The 18,168-nt window shown below is 45.0% G+C and overlaps 1 protein-coding gene across 1 annotated transcript in view; it reads left to right on the top strand.

Moving 5' to 3' along the window:
* The window catches only part of LOC138491525 (serotransferrin-A-like), a 94,161-nt gene that overhangs the window by 68,292 nt on the left and 7,701 nt on the right, over positions 1–18,168 (top strand). Inside the window, exons 13-15 of the mRNA XM_069618063.1 lie at positions 3,467–3,617; positions 5,726–5,790; positions 9,151–9,335. Coding sequence (XP_069474164.1) covers positions 3,467–3,617; positions 5,726–5,790; positions 9,151–9,335 — 401 coding nt within the window. The remainder of the gene's footprint in view (positions 1–3,466; positions 3,618–5,725; positions 5,791–9,150; positions 9,336–18,168) is intronic.

Here is an 18,168-nt window from a genome sequence, read left to right as displayed (position 1 = left end):
AATTGTTGATCAAATTTACAATTGCGTGCCAATTTCCTCAAAGCTGTAACATACTGTTCTACAGTTTCATCCCGTTCTTGGACACGCTTGCCAAATTTATATCTTTCAAGTATTGTGCTAATTTTTTTATCATAATGTTTGTTAAGTTTCATTATAGCCACATCGTATTCGTTCATGTCCCCTATTTCATCATCAGGTAGATCGGGCAGGTCTTCATACTTCTCTTGTCCAACGGGACCCAAGCAGTGTAGCAGCAAAGATTTCTTCCTTTCAATGCTGTATGTTGCTCCACACACCACGTGGGCATAATGTTCAAATACTTTGAGCAAGCGCTTCCACGGGAGAGTTGGCTCTCCCGGTTCTGACAGAAACATGTGAGGAAGTTGAACTCCTTGCATTGCCATGTCAAAACTTGAATATTGTTATGTGACCAATGGAATTACTATAATTAGGCACTTTGTAAACCCGAGTAGATCCCTCCGGATCGGAGAAAAAAAATAAAGACATTTCCTATAGGTGCATCCTCATGGTAAACTTCACTAGATGGGAATAAACCAAAACCATTCAAATGAAAAACCATATGTGTATGTGGTATGTGCTAACTCTTTGACTCTTCAGCCACAGCCTTACTTCATTGCATTGTGGGGATGCTGCAAATTCTCCATTAGATTTGCATGACCATTTTCCCCTTGGTAAAATAAATGTCACGAAAGCAGACAACTGTCAACTCAAAATTCTGTTTAGAATTTGTATGATGAGCTCGTTGGCGTTAGAGGAATCCGCCCTCAGATTGATTATTGTGAACTGCTCGTCCAATGATACGTAGAAACAAGCAGTCTGAGGGGCGGCGTTAAAGCTGCGTTGGCTATTTCTAAAGCAGAGCAGAAATGTGTCACGAACGTACGTAACAATTTGATGTTGTTTCAAAGTTGGGATCCAATGGAAACGTACGGTGTGCTCGTTCGTGGGGATCCAATGGAAACGCACGGTATGCTCATTCCTCCAGGCAGGTTCACTCCCCTTTCTAATTCGTAGAATATCTGCTGGGAGTCGGCCACGCCTTACTCCGGTTGTGTGAGGGCACTCCCTCTATCCTTGACAGCCAATCAGGAACAGTCCACTAAAAGTGATGGCAGAGGGGCGGCCCAGACATGACCCTGGGAATGTGGGGTGGAGACTACCATAAACACAATACGAAAACTTGTGAGGGAGCTGGCAAACGGCTCTGTGATCGTTATCTGGAAACGCGGCGTCTCCATAAGCGTTATCTGGAGGTGCGGGGCGGAGGCTACAATAAACACAACACAGAACTTGCAAGGAAGGTGGCAAGTCACTGCAAGCGCTGACAACAGCCCCTACCTCGTTCGTGGCCGGAGATCTCTCTCAACGGCCACCATGGATTCTTCAGACCTCGTCGCCACTGAAGTAATGAGGGCAATATAATGAAGGGAAATATAATGTATATTTATTATAATGTAATATTGTTACATGTAACAGTTTAGTAAGAAAGTTATAACTATACAGGGGACATGAACTACAAAGGACTCTTCTCTTCCAATCCCTCTTCAAACTGTCACTCCTCCGCATTCCAGCATGGAATCCCTTCTCGTCCCTCTAGTTCCTCGTGCAGTTCTCACGTGCTGGATTGTTATCTCGTGAAGTGTAAGTTGTAATGAAAACACTACAATATGGTGCAGACCCCTACCATTAGTGGGCTTGGGCGGAATCTCTAGCCCAAATCACGGATAAATGAGGACTCCTGCTGCCAGTCAACAAATTATCATTGGAGCCAAGACCAATATGAAGAAGTGCAGTCCGCCGACGACCTGAGGATGGCCGCTGCAGGCAAGCAGAATTGCCTACAGCTAAGTCCATGTGAAGCCTTGCTATAGTCTACCGATCTCGAGAAGGCCCTCATCAGTGCTTCAACACCTGGACTGGTTGGAACAACCTGTCCTAATCCTTGCTCGAACATCCGTACTTGCTGAGCCTTCGGAAATGTCCATGGGCCACCCAGTGGACAGACCAGCTCTCTCCGGATCTACCTCGCTGCACCGGCCGCCATTCCAAGTCAGCCTTGGAACTCTGCAAATCTCCAACTTGACAGAAAACCTTTGGCGCCATTCAGGACCTGTTCTTTTTCCTCAATGTGAGGCTCTCCTGTTGTTGACTGTTCAGCGGAACCACCACTGCAACCTGTATTCTTTGCACCAGGAGATTCCCTTAGGTCACCTGCTCTGTGGAGGCCTGAATCCTGTCTCGCCAATGGTGTCCAGCTGTCCAGTCTCCGGTACTGTCTTATCAGATTCTTCAACCACCTACTAGCTGGACTCAATTCTGGCACCAAAAGTAAGGGGACCCAGCAGATTCAGGAATCTGTGAAGTGGTTGCTAAAGAAATCAGAGTAAGGGGGGTGAGTTTGCATGTCTTGTCATACCCCAATCCCACTTACGGTTTTATGAGCGTAAGGTCCTAACCCTACCTCTCCCATTCCAAGCTACGATTGATGGTGGTCTGGTCAAGAACCCCCCATGGGCTTTCCCTAGAGTGATGGGGTTGGGAGAGGAACCTGTATGAACTTTACTTATCTTGTTGTTCTGTTTCTGTAACACTTAACTGCAACAGTTGGCTTTGCCAGCTCTTGTTCGCGAATCACATAGTGAACCCTCCTGACTCTCTGCAAAGTGAATCTTGTGGAACTGGTGACTTCTGGGCACTAAGCCCCCTCTCCTAGCAGGACAGGAATGATCAAGAACTAGGGCTCTGAAATAAGGTTTAATTGTGGGTATTCTATTTCCTAACAATTTACTTAACTGTCTTCAGCTGGTTCTAAATTGCTGTTTGTTCTTTTCTTCAATTGCTTTATCCTACACAGTTGCCTAAAATATCGATTTCCCTGCAGCTTACAATTATTTATCTGTTTCAAAGGTAAATTGTTGGTGTTCTGGAAGCAGAACCTCGATACAGCGAATGTAAATATAGGTATTCAAAGGCCTAATAAGCAATTGTATATTTTTGTACATTTTGTGCCTTATTCTTGAATTATTGGAGTGTTGTGTGTGTCATTGTAGCCCTAGCCCACTCTCACACTCTGTTGCGTCTAAGCTGTACTGCCCTACTACCCTACCTTGATTGAGTTTGTCTAGCCATCAGTGTCTTCCCCCTGTTCACCGTAATAGGGGGGCCTCTCAGAATCGACCCTCAAGGTTTATTTTGAAGTTCCATCTTAACAGTGGCGTTCCCATATTTATTATAAGGTTTTCTTCTGTTGCCATCTTATTTTTATTTAGTCTTGATTGATTTCACCATGATTCCATTAGGGGAACACGTGCTCTTATATAATAAATGTCTCCTAGTTCCCCCTGTGGGCAGTTTACTTTTGTATGATCTTTGTACAGTCAAATTACTCTTGTGGAACAAGAATTAGGGCTTCGGCGACTCAACCTTTCATGCCTCCTTTCTACAGATGAATTCTTCAGTGAGAGCTGTGCCCCTGGATCTGACCCCAAATCCAACCTTTGTAAACTGTGTGCTGGGAGCCCTGGACTCAAAGGAGAAGAAAACAAGTGCCAGGCCAATAACAAAGAACAGCACTATGGATACTCTGGGAGTTTCAGGTATTATAAACATACATGACAACATGATAACCAAATGTAAACCTCTCAAAATGAGATAGCTCAGAATTAGAATACAACTGGCCAACATAGCAGAAATTCAACATTGTGCTCTTTAGTTCCTTAAAAGCAATTACTTTTAACAGGTCACTGTTAGCGTTACAGTAGGAGGGAGGAAAATGCGGAAGAGAACTACCTCCATTTTGAATCATTTTATGTTGGGCTTTTCAGGTATTGAATTGTTCCTGTAGGGGTCAGGGAAAGAGAATGGTGGTCATGTGGCGATTCTCTCCACCACCTCATTCGTAAGGGCTTTACACACTTGCCTCAGGGAAGGCACTTTGGTAATCTATTATGAGTAGTATTCCCCAAGCCTCGTTCTCATTGTCATAAATCTTTTTAGGGCTTCAAGTTGAATATTAAAATCCCTGCACAATAGACCACATGTTTCCCTACAAGCCATACAGCTATCTGACATTGTCGCGAAGGAATGTCTCAAAAGAGACAACTAACTCCTGGCCGAGCCATAAATAGATATTGAATATAAGTCATGTAGAAGTGGATGGCTGGCAGAAGGCAGGAAAAGTCTTTGTCTTGGAGAGTAATTTTGAAACTCTGAATTTCCAAATACTCTATGGCTATTTCCTGGATTTCATCACATATGACCACTGAGACCAAACTTGCCTGTCCCCTCTTTGCGAAAGTCACATATGTGGTTTTTCAATGCCGGTCAACAGAACAGGTTTCTTGAAAACAAATGAAATTGGCTGAATGGAGTCATGTCATTGATGATCTGATATTCTATTAGGAAGGCCTGCTAAATTCCATAACAAAATAGATACCATATAACTACCATGTATCCCAGGATTCCTCTGTGGCTCTGAAAGGGGAACTTCCTTGGGTAGAGATTCAATCTTGACGAAATCCCCAATAGGGCACAAGGAACCAGGAATCATAGTTTGCTGTGTCATTGTCTGAATACATTTTCACCCTAATTCATGGAATTATTTACGTGTAAAACGCAGATTTGAGTGCCATTCTGCCCAAAAATCCCCATACCTCAAAGAGGGATTTTCGGGCAGAATGGCGCACAAATCTGTATTTTACGCGCAGATAATTCCATGAATCAGGCTGAAGGTGTTGCCTGCTGCAGTTGCAATTTGTCCCCCTTCCCAATATGATGCAGATTCAGGCGACGGATATCGATGAATCAAAATATCAGTTCCTGGGGTGAGGGTCAAGTTCTACATTCAATGGCAGCGCCGCCTGCAGCAAGGTTGCTAAAGACAGAGTTATAGACAGAGCTCTAAGAGTTGTATCTAAGGATTAGGTAAGGGTTCATATAACATCACTATCAAATACTATCATAGTACAAGTATTTCAAAAGGGTGTGTTTATTGTATAAGGTCATATTTTATACTACTCATTTGTACATAATAATTTTGTTGTTGTAAAAGCTGAACATCAAACAATAAAAAAATGTGCTTTTCCCCCTGGAAATTGATCCTGGAAACTGCATGGCAAGTTACTAAAGGAAACTAGCTGCTCCTGCGAATATCGGCGAGTTCATTAGGAGTTCAGCTTGTTTGGCCACTGTTTTCAATTCCCGCCAAGCGATGATCCACGTTGGGTAGAAAATAAATCAGTTTGTGAATGCTCTAAACATGTAAAGTACCACAGAATCCTAACCAGGTCAACATAAAGATAGAACAACACCATTGTTACATTTCAGGCAAGACCCAGTGTGTGGGATGCTTACAAGGTGGTCACTTATTGGGGGTTCAGCATCTCATAATTAAGCGTTGATGCTTCAAATTGAATGGACTGGGTAAGAAGAGGGCCACATATGCAGATTGCAAAATTACCTATGGTTGCCACCGTTGCCGGCTTTACTTTGTCCTCTTTTCTCCTTTGATGCCAGGTTGTGAGTAGAAAGCAAGGACTGGCCTAGCTAGCAGTTGTGTGTATAAAGCAAGTATTTGCAGGACTGACCGGGTTTGCAAGACTGGCCTTTGTGGGCTTTTTAGATTTGCAACATTCAAGAACCACCCACGCCCGCCAGGAAAGGCAATATTCAGGGAAATCCCTGACCTCTTGCTTGTTCCCCACAGGTGCCTGGTGGCGGGAGGAGACGTTGCTTTTGTCAAGCACACCACTGTCCTGGAGAACTGCGATGGTGAGTGATGTGTCTGATCCAAGCTGATAGGAATTCACTCTACTCTTCCTCTCCCTGCCTTTCCTGTTTCTCCCATCACTCGCTGGTTCAATTCCTGTTTCCGAGTCTGCTTCTTCACAGATATTCGACCCTCTATCTCATTTTGCACTATTCATGTAACGCCAGTCTTCCATACACAGGATATGGGTGGCCTTCACAGGTTGTAATCCCCAGCACAATCAGATGTATTCATTTAAAAAACGGAATTGTCAACTCTATACACGAAACTCCCACAAACAGAATAAGCGGTACACGTGCTGACCACCACAGTTATTGGGCCTCATTACAAGTAGGGCGGTAAGGGTTAACGGTCACCAGTAACGAGACCGGTGCCGTTAAACCCTTACCGCCCTACTACGAGTTCCCTTTGCAGGTCCTTCCTTAACGCCTGCTTTTAACAGGCGTTAAGGACGGGACCCGCAAAGGGACTTTAGAGCTAATAACGGTACCGCATTTTACGGTACCGTTATTAGCGCCTTCCCCATTCCCATTGAGCCCTACGGGGGCTCAAATGGGAATGGGGAAGGGCCCTGGTGAATGGGGAATTACCGGTCCCGCCAACCTTGGAATGGACCGGTAATTGCTCCATTCACCAGGGCGGAATTGGAACGAGTTTGGAGGCAGCCATGCTGCAAATAGCGGCGTGGTTACCTCCAAACTCGGAATGAGGCCCATTGACTCCAGGGAGAATTCTTTCAACAGTTGAATTTTAGTAGGTCTCAAAATGGAAGTTTTGTTCTCACTGCAACAAAAAAGACGCAGGTTAACGAATGTCAATGTCTAAACAGAGCTGTGGTTTCGAAATTCAAACTCTTAGCTTTACTCATAGCATAACCCACCAAAATACAGGTTTAGATACCTTTACAGGACTAACTGTAAATATTATGCAGAGATGGAGCAATGCAGCTTTCAAAGGCCTATAGACATCTTTATCAGATGGTGTAGAGTGAAAGGACTGGAAAGGAAGCAGCCAATAGTCCGTTCTGATCATGGTCGGACTGGGCCATAAAATTGTCTCAGGCACCAATGAAAAAGTGGCCCACCGTTGCAGATGGCAATTCATTCCTTTTTGACACTGTTTGAATAGCACCCAAGGGGGAGTTGTTTGATACAATGTGATGCACATTGTGCATTTTAAAGAATATTTGTTCAGCAACACTGGTCAAAACTATTAGTCGCATAGTGTAGTAACTCGCCAACTAAAGTGGCCCACAGTGGCCAAAAAAAGTGGCCCACACCAGCATTTTCCAATTTTGGTTCGGCCCTGGGCCTATTGCCCTATTGGCCAGTGTGAGTCTGGCTCTGATTAGAATGAACGGACTAGTGGCTGTTTAATCATTTCACTCTGCACCATCGGATGAAGAAGTCTATGGGACCTCATAAGCTACTGCGTTCTTCCATCTCTGCATACTATTTCCACTTAGTAAAATGAAAGGTATACACATTGAGTTTTGTGTGATTTTGAAACTGGACTAACGCAGTGCCAAACCTTTTCTTTGTTTCATAACATATCCAATGCCCACTGGGTATAACGGTGTATTACAAACGTTGCCCACTGGCAAACTCACTGGACTCTCAATTGGGCTAAAAACTACCCTTGAAATGTGCACCTTTCTGCTTAAATCCCTCTTTCAACTGGCTTAAAAATGCGCCGTTTTATAAAACACCTAATTGTTGCAGCACATTTCAAGAAGTTCTCACCAGGAGTTGACATTTTTTGCAGTCATGGGATCCGTTTTTCTGAACCTGGCGTGGTCTACTTGCCCCCCACTCGGGGGGGGGGGCAAGTGATACCTTTAAATTGACTGATGATCAAACCAGGGCCCCTTCAATGGTCCATTGTTCTTTGTGCACGATAGTAGCTAACTAAGACTTTTCTCAATGTTTGCCTGAGTTTCTGCACACGGTACTCCATTTTCCTTCATGTGGCCATCTGAGATTCTGCACATTATTATAACCACAGCACACTACTTGCACAGAAACAAAATGATATTCTGGAAATCTGGATGTTGGCTCTTTGTAACCTTAAGAAAATTGAATTCCATCTCTGTTTGGGGGATGGCAATGAACTAGGTTCATACTGCGACGGTACTACCTACAGTAATGCACACCAGGCTCGGCATCCACACTTTGGTTGCCTGTGTTCTTCACTTACGGGCCCAACATTATCTTTTATGCTGGGCTGGGTTACAATTTTTACCTCAATCTATTTGTTTGGGGTATACATTTCAGGACTTTGCGAGGTATTTCATCTCATAATCATGTAGTATTTACTGCTTGCCTTATTCCCCCGAATACCACATAAAGTAAACCCCCCTTAAAGTCGAAGTCTGCAGGTCATAGAAACAGGCGTTATTTTAAGACGGCCTAAACATAATCTCCTACAAAGATAGGCATCGTTGTGACCCCCATGGAGAGCCAACGTCTTGATATCTGACAATTCTATAATCTGAATGAGCAGCCGGAGGATCTCTTGCAGCGATGTCTAGCTGTCTGCCTCCCCTCTCTGTGTCTATGCAAGATATTGCATGCAGCGTTCTCACGCACCCAAAGACGCAGCACACTATTATCCCCATTTTAGGGGAGCCACTAAACCCTCACATCCAAAGCATTTTGATAGTTTACTGATTCGAGTAGGAAAATGGCGCGCAAAGTGGTTAATGGGCCTCTTTCCACCCTGACCAATGAACAAGCAGTAGTTCCTGCTGCCATGTACGCGCAAGCTGATCGGCATTACAATCCATCCCTATGGATTCCACCTGTCTTCTTCAGATGTCAGAAAGCAAAGGGATTCAAGGCTCTCCACGCACATCAACATGACCTACAAGCATTGAACCTGGAGGTTTTCCTGCACAAAGCAAAGTCACACACACAATATATTTCTGCTCTGCACCCTGCTCCATCTAAGAAATATTATCCAAAATGTCCGGGATAATGAAAAGCGGGCAAAAACCTTGACTCCATCTTTGTTTTTTTAACCAACTGTACCATTTAATGCCTGCTTGAAAATGAAGCCTGCGCAATGATCTTCACAGCATTTTACACTCGTTAGCACACATCTCTTAGGTTTAGCCAATGTATACATCTTGCTCATTTATGAAAAAATAATGCACATACACTCAGACAACCACTCTTTTGGGAGGAGGCATATTCTCCCCATTGGTTACTTGGTTATAAATTGAATTGTGTCCAACTCCTAAATCTGTCTCTTGACAATGAAATGAGTCACTACTGATTTCAGATTTGAGTAGGCCAATTTGAAAGATGACGTAATTGAGCTCTAATGGTGGTTTTTAAATGTTGATGTCATTTTCTCTCCAGGTGCCAACCCTGCTGATTGGGCGAAGAATCTGAAATGCAATGACTATGAGTTGCTGTGTCCTAATGGCAAACGAGCTGCACTCTCAGAGTATAAAACGTGTCACCTGGCTCAGGTTCCTGCTCATGGTGTCGTAACACGCCCCGACATGAAACCTTTCGCCGTGCAGATGCTGTCAAATCAGCAGGTATGTAAGAGGCTGATCCCACTCAGACACTATAGAAATTCACAGAAAATGAGCTAAAGGACATAACCATCCCAATAAGTGTCCAGGGTACACATGATAAATGCGGGATGCATGTAGTTTACAGTTTCCAACTCCAGCGTACCATGATTTTGGATACAAAATAGTTGGGCGTTAGCTTGTGCAGATTTCCCCAACATGTGCACCTAATACAAGTGCCTTTTCAGTGCAGTGACTGCATTTCTGCTCTGTTAAACCTCCACCCCGCCCTCTCAACTAACCCGCCGTACCCTGATAGCAAGTTTCCGGAAACTTAATAGGAAGTCCCTCCTCAGGCAGTTTACTGCTGGGTTGTTCATGTTGGGAGCAGGGAATGACTTCCCACTGGAGCAGGAATATCAGACACAACCTCAGAAGACAAGCTCTGGCACGGCAATATATTGCAGCGTGAACAGCGAGAAGGGGTCTCCCATCGTGAAGAAAGTGTGTTAAATAAGGGGTGGTCCCTCATGTGAAGCAGAGTGATGAAGTCCATCGGAAGGACCCAACAACATCACAGGAGAGGAGGGAGACCCGTGTGGCACTGTGGTATGGGGTCTCGCTCTTTGTGAAGGAGGATCCACCTCACAAAACAAATTGGGAAGGTGTGGCATTTTGTCACGCAAGATGAGCCCTGCACGCCACGCAACATAGTGCTTTCTGTATTCTGACGTACATCCAAGTCACAGATAACATTCTGGAAAAGCCATGCTTGCAAATTGGGAGTGATTTTGTTTCTTACTGCACTTGTTTCATTGCATTTATTTTGTAGGAATTTGGTTTGATATTTTGGCATGGAACATTTTGCCTGCAATATTTCCTCACAAATCGCTAAAAGAGACATGCCCCCAAACAGTCTTTTGGGATTACATGAAAAGGGTTTTGGACTTTTTGAATCGGACTGATCTCGTCAAAATTCCCTCCTCTCTTGAAATCGTGCTGGCATTGCCTTGCTGGCGGGTTTCCTTAGTGAATGCAGATCTAACTACCTTCTCAGATCAGCTGCCGGCTAATGACATCCAAAGTCGGTGTTGAGCAACTTCTTTTAAGCAAAAAACTGTGTGAATACCGTGCCTTGTGAAATGACGCAAGGCTAGCGCTCTTGTCAGTTTCACTCAGTGGCTCGTCCATAGGAGTGGGAGAATCATTTCAACAGGGGAACCTGGGAAATGGTCCCAGTCTCCAGTGTGTTGACTCATGGGAGAAACTGAGCTCTGGATTGAATATAATGCCTGGGTTTTTGACATCTGTGTTAGTGCAGGGGCTGCTCAAGATGAGATAGGCCATACAAAGCGGGCAGGACTCCTAGATGGGCCTTCCAGAACAACAAACACGTTTTTGATACCTTTGAGGCAGGGGAAGTTCTCACTCATCCAGCATCAGGTGTAAACCAGGCAGCTGGCGATGCTGGCTTGTCCCGCCTTCTTCATTTGTAGACTGAGACAGATTGCATGTCATTTGCATATGACTGAAGTTCCAAATTATTGTGTGTTTAGGTGTGTCAATTGTTGCATGCATTTGTTGAAGAAGAGGGGCAACATAAATGGCCCCTGGGGTGCACTATGAGGGATGAATCTTTTGGAAGACCAGGTTACTCACACGCTGAGCCTTTCCCTGTGATTGTGGAGGAATGTTTTGAGCCATTTAAAATGTGGTCCTCAAATTTGCGTGCATCATTTTAGTCTTTGTTAGGTACGTTTTCCTACAGCCTTCTGCTGAGGGATTTAAAACCATATAATTTAATAAGGAGACACGATTTCCAACTAAAAGACAGACACAACTCCCTAAATTGGATGCTATGGCATAGCAATCCGGCTTAACACCACGGATGTGAAACTCAGGCCCACAGGATATCATGTCACATGAATTTTGGGTATCACTACATATTATCCCCACCAAAAATATCGCTGTATATATGGTCATCTGGAACGGCCATAGGAGATATTTTTGGGGGGATAATCTTTGGGGTTTTTGGAAGCAGGGGTTGCGGGGCCTGCGCCTTTAAAAATAATGCGGGGGTTGCAGGGGTGTCCCCCGCAGGTTCCATGCCTTAATATTGCCACAAAAATATGGCAATATTTGCATATGGTAATATTTTTGCAGGATATTAACACATGGAACCGAATTTTGATACCAGTGGTATCACAGGAAGGGACATCACTGATTCACATAAAATAACATCAGCTTTTTGCAAAAGTAATACAATTAAAAGGTTATTAGGGCACACGCAAGTTCTTTAATTAGTGCCATTATTAATATAGGGTTGATGTTTTGTGGTGCCAGAGGTGCAGCAATTATTTGCAAGGGCACACATGTCAGACAGCTCATAGGTCAAGTGCACCGTTATCTTAAGCCACTTTAGGCTGATATGGACAGTTCCTGCCATTCAATACCAGGCCAAGCATCATAAGCCAGGTGCAGTAACTGAGTGCAAAATACAGCCTCACGAATAGTTCAGTAGCACATGCCCAGGTGCTGCCATCCGAGGTCACATGCAGCATCAAATAGCAAAGTACTGCCGTCTTCTGACAGGTAAAGCTTTATAAGACAGGTGATACTATTACATGCAAGGTACAGTGTTACAGACTGAGGTAGTGCCATCAGATGGTATGCAGAGCCTCCTAAAGCTCAAATCATGACATCATAAGCCTGTTCAAACCTCACATGCCAGATGTCATCACAACCGAGATACAGCATCACCTATTCCGGTCCTTGCATGCAAGCGAGATGCAGCATCATCTATTCAGGTCCTCGCATGCAAGCGAGATACAGCATCACCTATTCAGGTCCTCGCATGCAAGCGAGATACAGCATCACCTATTCAGGTCCTCGCATGCAAGTGAGATGCAGCATCACCTAGTCAGGTCCTTGCATGCAAGCGAGATGCAGCATCTGCTATTCAGGTCCTCGCATCACCTATTCAGGTCCTCGCATGCAAGGGAGATACAGCATCACCTATTCAGGTCCTCGCATGCAAGTGAGATGCAGCATCACCTAGTCAGGTCCTTGCATGCAAGCGAGATGCAGCATCTGCTATTCAGGTCCTCGCATCACCTATTCAGGTCCTTGCATGCAAGCGAGATGCAGCATCACCTAGTCAGGTCCTTGCATTCACACGAGATGCAGCATCACCTTTTCAGGTCCTCGCATACAAGCGAGATACAGCATCACCTATTCAGGTCCTTGCATGCAAGCGAGATGCAGCATCACCTAGTCAGGTCCTTGCATGCAAGCGAGATGCAGCATCACCTAGTCAGGTCCTTGCATGCAAGCGAGATGCAGCATCTGCTATTCAGGTCCTCGCATCACCTATTCAGGTCCTTGCATACAAGCGAGATGCAGCATCACCTATTCAGGTCCTCGCATGCAAGCGAGATACAGCATCACCTATTCAGGTCCTCGCATGCAAGTGAGATGCAGCATCACCTAGTCAGGTCCTTGCATGCAAGCGAGATGCAGCATCTGCTATTCAGGTCCTCGCATCACCTATTCAGGTCCTTGCATGCAAGCGAGATGCAGCATCACCTAGTCAGGTCCTTGCATTCACACGAGATGCAGCATCACCTTTTCAGGTCCTTGCATGCAAGCGAGATACAGCATCACCTATTCAGGTCCTTGCATGCAAGCGAGATGCAGCATCACCTAGTCAGGTCCTTGCATGCAAGCGAGATGCAGCATCTGCTATTCAGGTCCTCGCATCACCTATTCAGGTCCTTGCATGCAAGCGAGATGCAGCATCACCTATTCAGGTCCTCGCATGCAAGCGAGATACAGCATCACCTATTCAGGTCCTCGCATGCAAGTGAGATGCAGCATCACCTAGTCAGGTCCTTGCATGCAAGCGAGATGCAGCATCTGCTATTCAGGTCCTCGCATCACCTATTCAGGTCCTTGCATGCAAGCGAGATGCAGCATCACCTAGTCAGGTCCTTGCATTCACACGAGATGCAGCATCACCTTTTCAGGTCCTCGCATACAAGCGAGATACAGCATCACCTATTCAGGTCCTTGCATGCAAGCGAGATGCAGCATCACCTAGTCAGGTCCTTGCATGCAAGCGAGATGCAGCATCTGCTATTCCGGGCCCCTGCATCACCTATTCAGGTCCTTGCATGCAAGTGATATGCAGCATCACCTATTCAGGTCCTTGCATGCAAGTGATATGCAGCATCACCTATTCAGGTCCTTGCATGCAAGTGATATGCAGCATCACCTATTCAGGTCCTCGCATGCAAGTGAGATGTAGCATCACCTAATCAGGTCCTCGCATGCACACGAGATGCAGCATCACCTAATCAGGTCTTAGCATGCAAGCGAGATACAGCATCACCTAGGCAGGTCCTTGCATGCAAGCGAGATGCAGCATCACCTATTCAGGTCCTCGCATGCACACGAGATGCAGCGTCACCTAATCAGGTCTTAGCATGCAAGCGAGATACAGCATCACCTAGGCAGGTCCTTGCATGCAAGCGAGATGCAGCATCTGCTATTCCGGGCCCCTGCATCACCTATTCAGGTCCTTGCATGCAAGTGATATGCAGCATCACCTATTCCGGTCCTCGCATGCACGTGAGATGCAGCGTCACCTATTCAGGTCCTCGCATGCACGCGAGATGCAGCATCACCTATTCAGGTCCTTGCATGCAAAGTGCAATTTCAAATGACCAACTACTGCCCAGGACGTTTACATGACAATCTGTTTGAACAAAAAATACTCAGTCATAATCCATTCCTGCCATGTAAATGAATGCAACAGGTGTTGAAATGCCAGGGAAAATACTGATGTCGCTCAATTGTGACACGTTGGGCTGAGAGCCGGGACATTGCCAGAATTAGAGGTATGCATATAGTTTACTTACACACAGACACTTTTAAGACACGCTCCTAACCTCGGATGTTAAACGTCCCTCTGCTCCACACTTTGCAAAGGGTCCTTTGGCGGGCAAGGGTGCCACTGTCAGCGCCGGTTGGCAGAGCTCTAGGTGCACATTGTAAATGCTGTTTTCAAATAACCGATGGACAGGAGCGAAGCGCAAGGTTTTTTTTACAGCCCTGTGTTCATTCTCTGGCCTGCCTCAATTGAGTCTGACTGGATTGAGTTCAGTTTATAAAGTTGCACCTGCATTCAATCACTTCCCAGATATCATGTTTGCACAACACCTATTTTTCAAATAGAACCCTAGTTGGAGCAGTGGTGCAGGTTTACAGCAGGTGTGCACTGCCGTCATAGACCGGTCCCCGTTCACTCTCCCAGACGGAGGAGATGGGTGCAGAGTTCTCCCTGCTACATCCTCTGCTGTTGCTCCTGCGGCCGCCCTGCAGGAGCAAGAGGGTGCCCTGTGACAGGAGATTTCAAGCATGAGTTACACGCAGAGCTTGCCTTGTATGTAAATCATGCACTGATCAGGACTAGTTTACATGCAAATATAGGCACATGGCCACACATCCGTAGTAACCTGTGTACTCTGACAATATAAGTGTGTTACTAAAGATGCAAGCATCCCGAGACCAAAGTACGTGAATATGTGTTATGTTACTGTTTATTTCTTTCAGCTATATGGAAGAGAACGCATGAATGGCAATATTGTTATTTGCGCTCAGTGTGCTGCTTTATTTCTGCATTTACAGAAGTAATTTCTACATTAGCTCTGAGGCTGCTGCTGTTCATTTATCTAAAGAAAATGAACAGCGTGTAGTTCTTTAAGAGCTAGTTCCTTTCTATGTTTGGCACTGCTACTGCAGGGCTGCACCAGGGATAGCAGAGAGAGGCTCCAGGGGTCTCAGCTGCTGCTTCTGGCGACCCCCAAATGACATGCATGACAATACACTACTCTGATACTCTGAAAAATGTACGATTTATTATAAAATTGAACATATAGTAACTATAGGGTTACGTGCATGTATAAAACAATGATGAGCCATAGAAAACTCTAGCGACTCCTACGTGAAACTTATGGCCCCTACCGAATGGTTAGCACAATACATATAAGGCTATGGGCGGGGCAGAAAAAGGGAGCCCTAGAGATGAGTAGAACACATTTACATAGTCATGTTCAGGGCCCAAAATGCAAGCACATGAATAGTCACCACAATTCCCCACACCTCTAATACATAGAAGAATTAATGTCACACATGTACAGTATAGACTACTTAGAGCACCAATGGGGAGATCAAGGAATTAACATTTTTCCAAATCTACCCAGCGGGCCAGAAAAGGTTACTAGACCCACAAGGTCTCCTGGATATTAGATACAAAGTAAATCAGCTGTTAGCCAAAGCAACCTCATACATTTCAGTAGGCAAGAGGGTAATGCAGTGAATGTATAGTAACTCAGATCTGCCCAGCGGGCCAGAAAAGGTTACTAGACCCACAAGGTCTCCTGGATATTAGATACAAAGTAAATCAGCTGTTAGCCAAAGCAACCTCATACATTTCAGTAGGCAAGAGGGTAATGCAGTGAATGTATAGTAACTCAGGTCTGCCCAGCGGGCCAGAAAAGGTTACTAGACCCACAAGGTCTCCTGGATATTAGATACAAAGTAAATCAGCTGTTAGCCAAAGCAACCTCATACATTTCAGTAGGCAAGAGGGTAATGCAGTGAATGTATAGTAACTCAGGTCTGCCCAGCGGGCCAGAAAAGGTTACTAGACCCACAAGGTCTCCTGGATATTAGATACAAAGTAAATCAGCTGTTAGCCAAAGCAACCTCATACATTTCAGTAGGCAAGAGGGTAATGCAGTGAATGTATAGTAACTCAGGTATGCCCAGCGGGCCAGAAAAGGTTACTAGACCCACAAGGTCTCCTGGATATTAGATACAAAGTAAATCAGCTGTTAGCCAAAGCAACCTCATACATTTCAGTAGGCAAGAGGGTAATGCAGTGAATGTATAGTAACTCAGATCTGCCCAGCGGGCCAGAAATGGTTACTAGACCCACAAGGTCTCCTGGATATTAGATACAAAGTAAATCAGCTGTTAGCCAAAGCAACCTCATACATTTCAGTAGGCAAGAGGGTAATGCAGTGAATGTATAGTAACTCAGGTCTGCCCAGCGGGCCAGAAAAGGTTACTAGACCCAGACGGTCTCCTGGATATTAGATACAAAGTAAATCAGCTGTTAGCCAAAGCAACCTCATACATTTCAGTAGGCAAGAGGGTAATGCAGTGAATGTATAGTAACTCAGGTCTGCCCAGCGGGCCAGAAAAGGTTACTAGACCCACAAGGTCTCCTGGATATTAGATACAAAGTAAATCGGCTGTTAGCCAAAGCAACCTCATACATTTCAGTAGGCAAGAGGGTAATGCAGTGAATGTATAGTAACTCAGATCTGCCCAGCGGGCCAGAAAAGGTTACTAGACCCACAAGGTCTCCTGGATATTAGATACAAAGTAAATCAGCTGTTAGCCAAAGCAACCTCATACATTTCAGTAGGCAAGAGGGTAATGCAGTGAATGTATAGTAACTCAGGTCTGCCCAGCGGGCCAGAAAAGGTTACTAGACCCACACGGTCTCCTGGATATTAGATACAAAGTAAATCAGCTGTTAGCCAAAGCAACCTCATACATTTCAGTAGGCAAGAGGGTAATGCAGTGAATGTATAGTAACTCAGATCTGCCCAGCGGGCCAGAAAAGGTTACTAGACCCACAAGGTCTCCTGGATATTAGATACAAAGTAAATCAGCTGTTAGCCAAAGCAACCTCATACATTTCAGTAGGCAAGAGGGTAATGCATTGAATGTATAGTAACTCAGGTCTGCCCAGCGGGCCAGAAAAGGTTACTAGACCCACAAGGTCTCCTGGATATTAGATACAAAGTAAATCAGCTGTTAGCCAAAGCAACCTCATACATTTCAGTAGGCAAGTGGGTAATGCAGTGAATGTATAGTAACTCAGATCTGCCCAGCGGGCCAGAAAAGGTTACTAGACCCACAAGGTCTCCTGGATATTAGATACAAAGTAAATCAGCTGTTAGCCAAAGCAACCTCATACATTTCAGTAGGCAAGAGGGTAATGCAGTGAATGTATAGTAACTCAGATCTGCCCAGCGGGCCAGAAAAGGTTACTAGACCCACAAGGTCTCCTGGATATTAGATACAACGTAAATCAGCTGTTAGCCAAAGCAACCTCATACATTTCAGTAGGCAAGAGGGTAATGCAGTGAATGTATAGTAACTCAGATCTGCCCAGCGGGCCAGAAAAGGTTACTAGACCCACAAGGTCTCCTGGATATTAGATACAAAGTAAATCAGCTGTTAGCCAAAGCAACCTCATACATTTCAGTAGGCAAGAGGGTAATGCAGTGAATGTATAGTAACTCAGATCTGCCCAGCGGGCCAGAAAAGGCTACTAGACCCACAAGGTCTCCTGGATATTAGATACAAAGTAAATCAGCTGTTAGCCAAAGCAACCTCATACATTTCAGTAGGCAAGAGGGTAATGCAGTGAATGTATAGTAACTCAGATCTGCCCAGCGGGCCAGAAAAGGTTACTAGACCCACAAGGTCTCCTGGATATTAGATACAACGTAAATCAGCTGTTAGCCAAAGCAACCTCATACATTTCAGTAGGCAAGAGGGTAATGCAGTGAATGTATAGTAACTCAGATCTGCCCAGCGGGCCAGAAAAGGTTACTAGACCCACAAGGTCTCCTGGATATTAGATACAAAGTAAATCAGCTGTTAGCCAAAGCAACCTCATACATTTCAGTAGGCAAGAGGGTAATGCAGTGAATGTATAGTAACTCAGTGGTATAGGCTACAATTCTAGTTCTTTGTAGAAATACCTAGTCAATAT

This window comes from Ambystoma mexicanum, chromosome 10 (genome assembly GCF_040938575.1).
Source record: "Ambystoma mexicanum isolate Mex_15411 chromosome 10, UKY_AmexF1_1, whole genome shotgun sequence".
NCBI classification, from domain to species: domain Eukaryota; kingdom Metazoa; phylum Chordata; class Amphibia; order Caudata; family Ambystomatidae; genus Ambystoma; species Ambystoma mexicanum.
The sequence above is the reverse complement of the archived record's forward strand: the minus strand, read 5'-3'. Positions and strand labels throughout refer to the sequence as shown.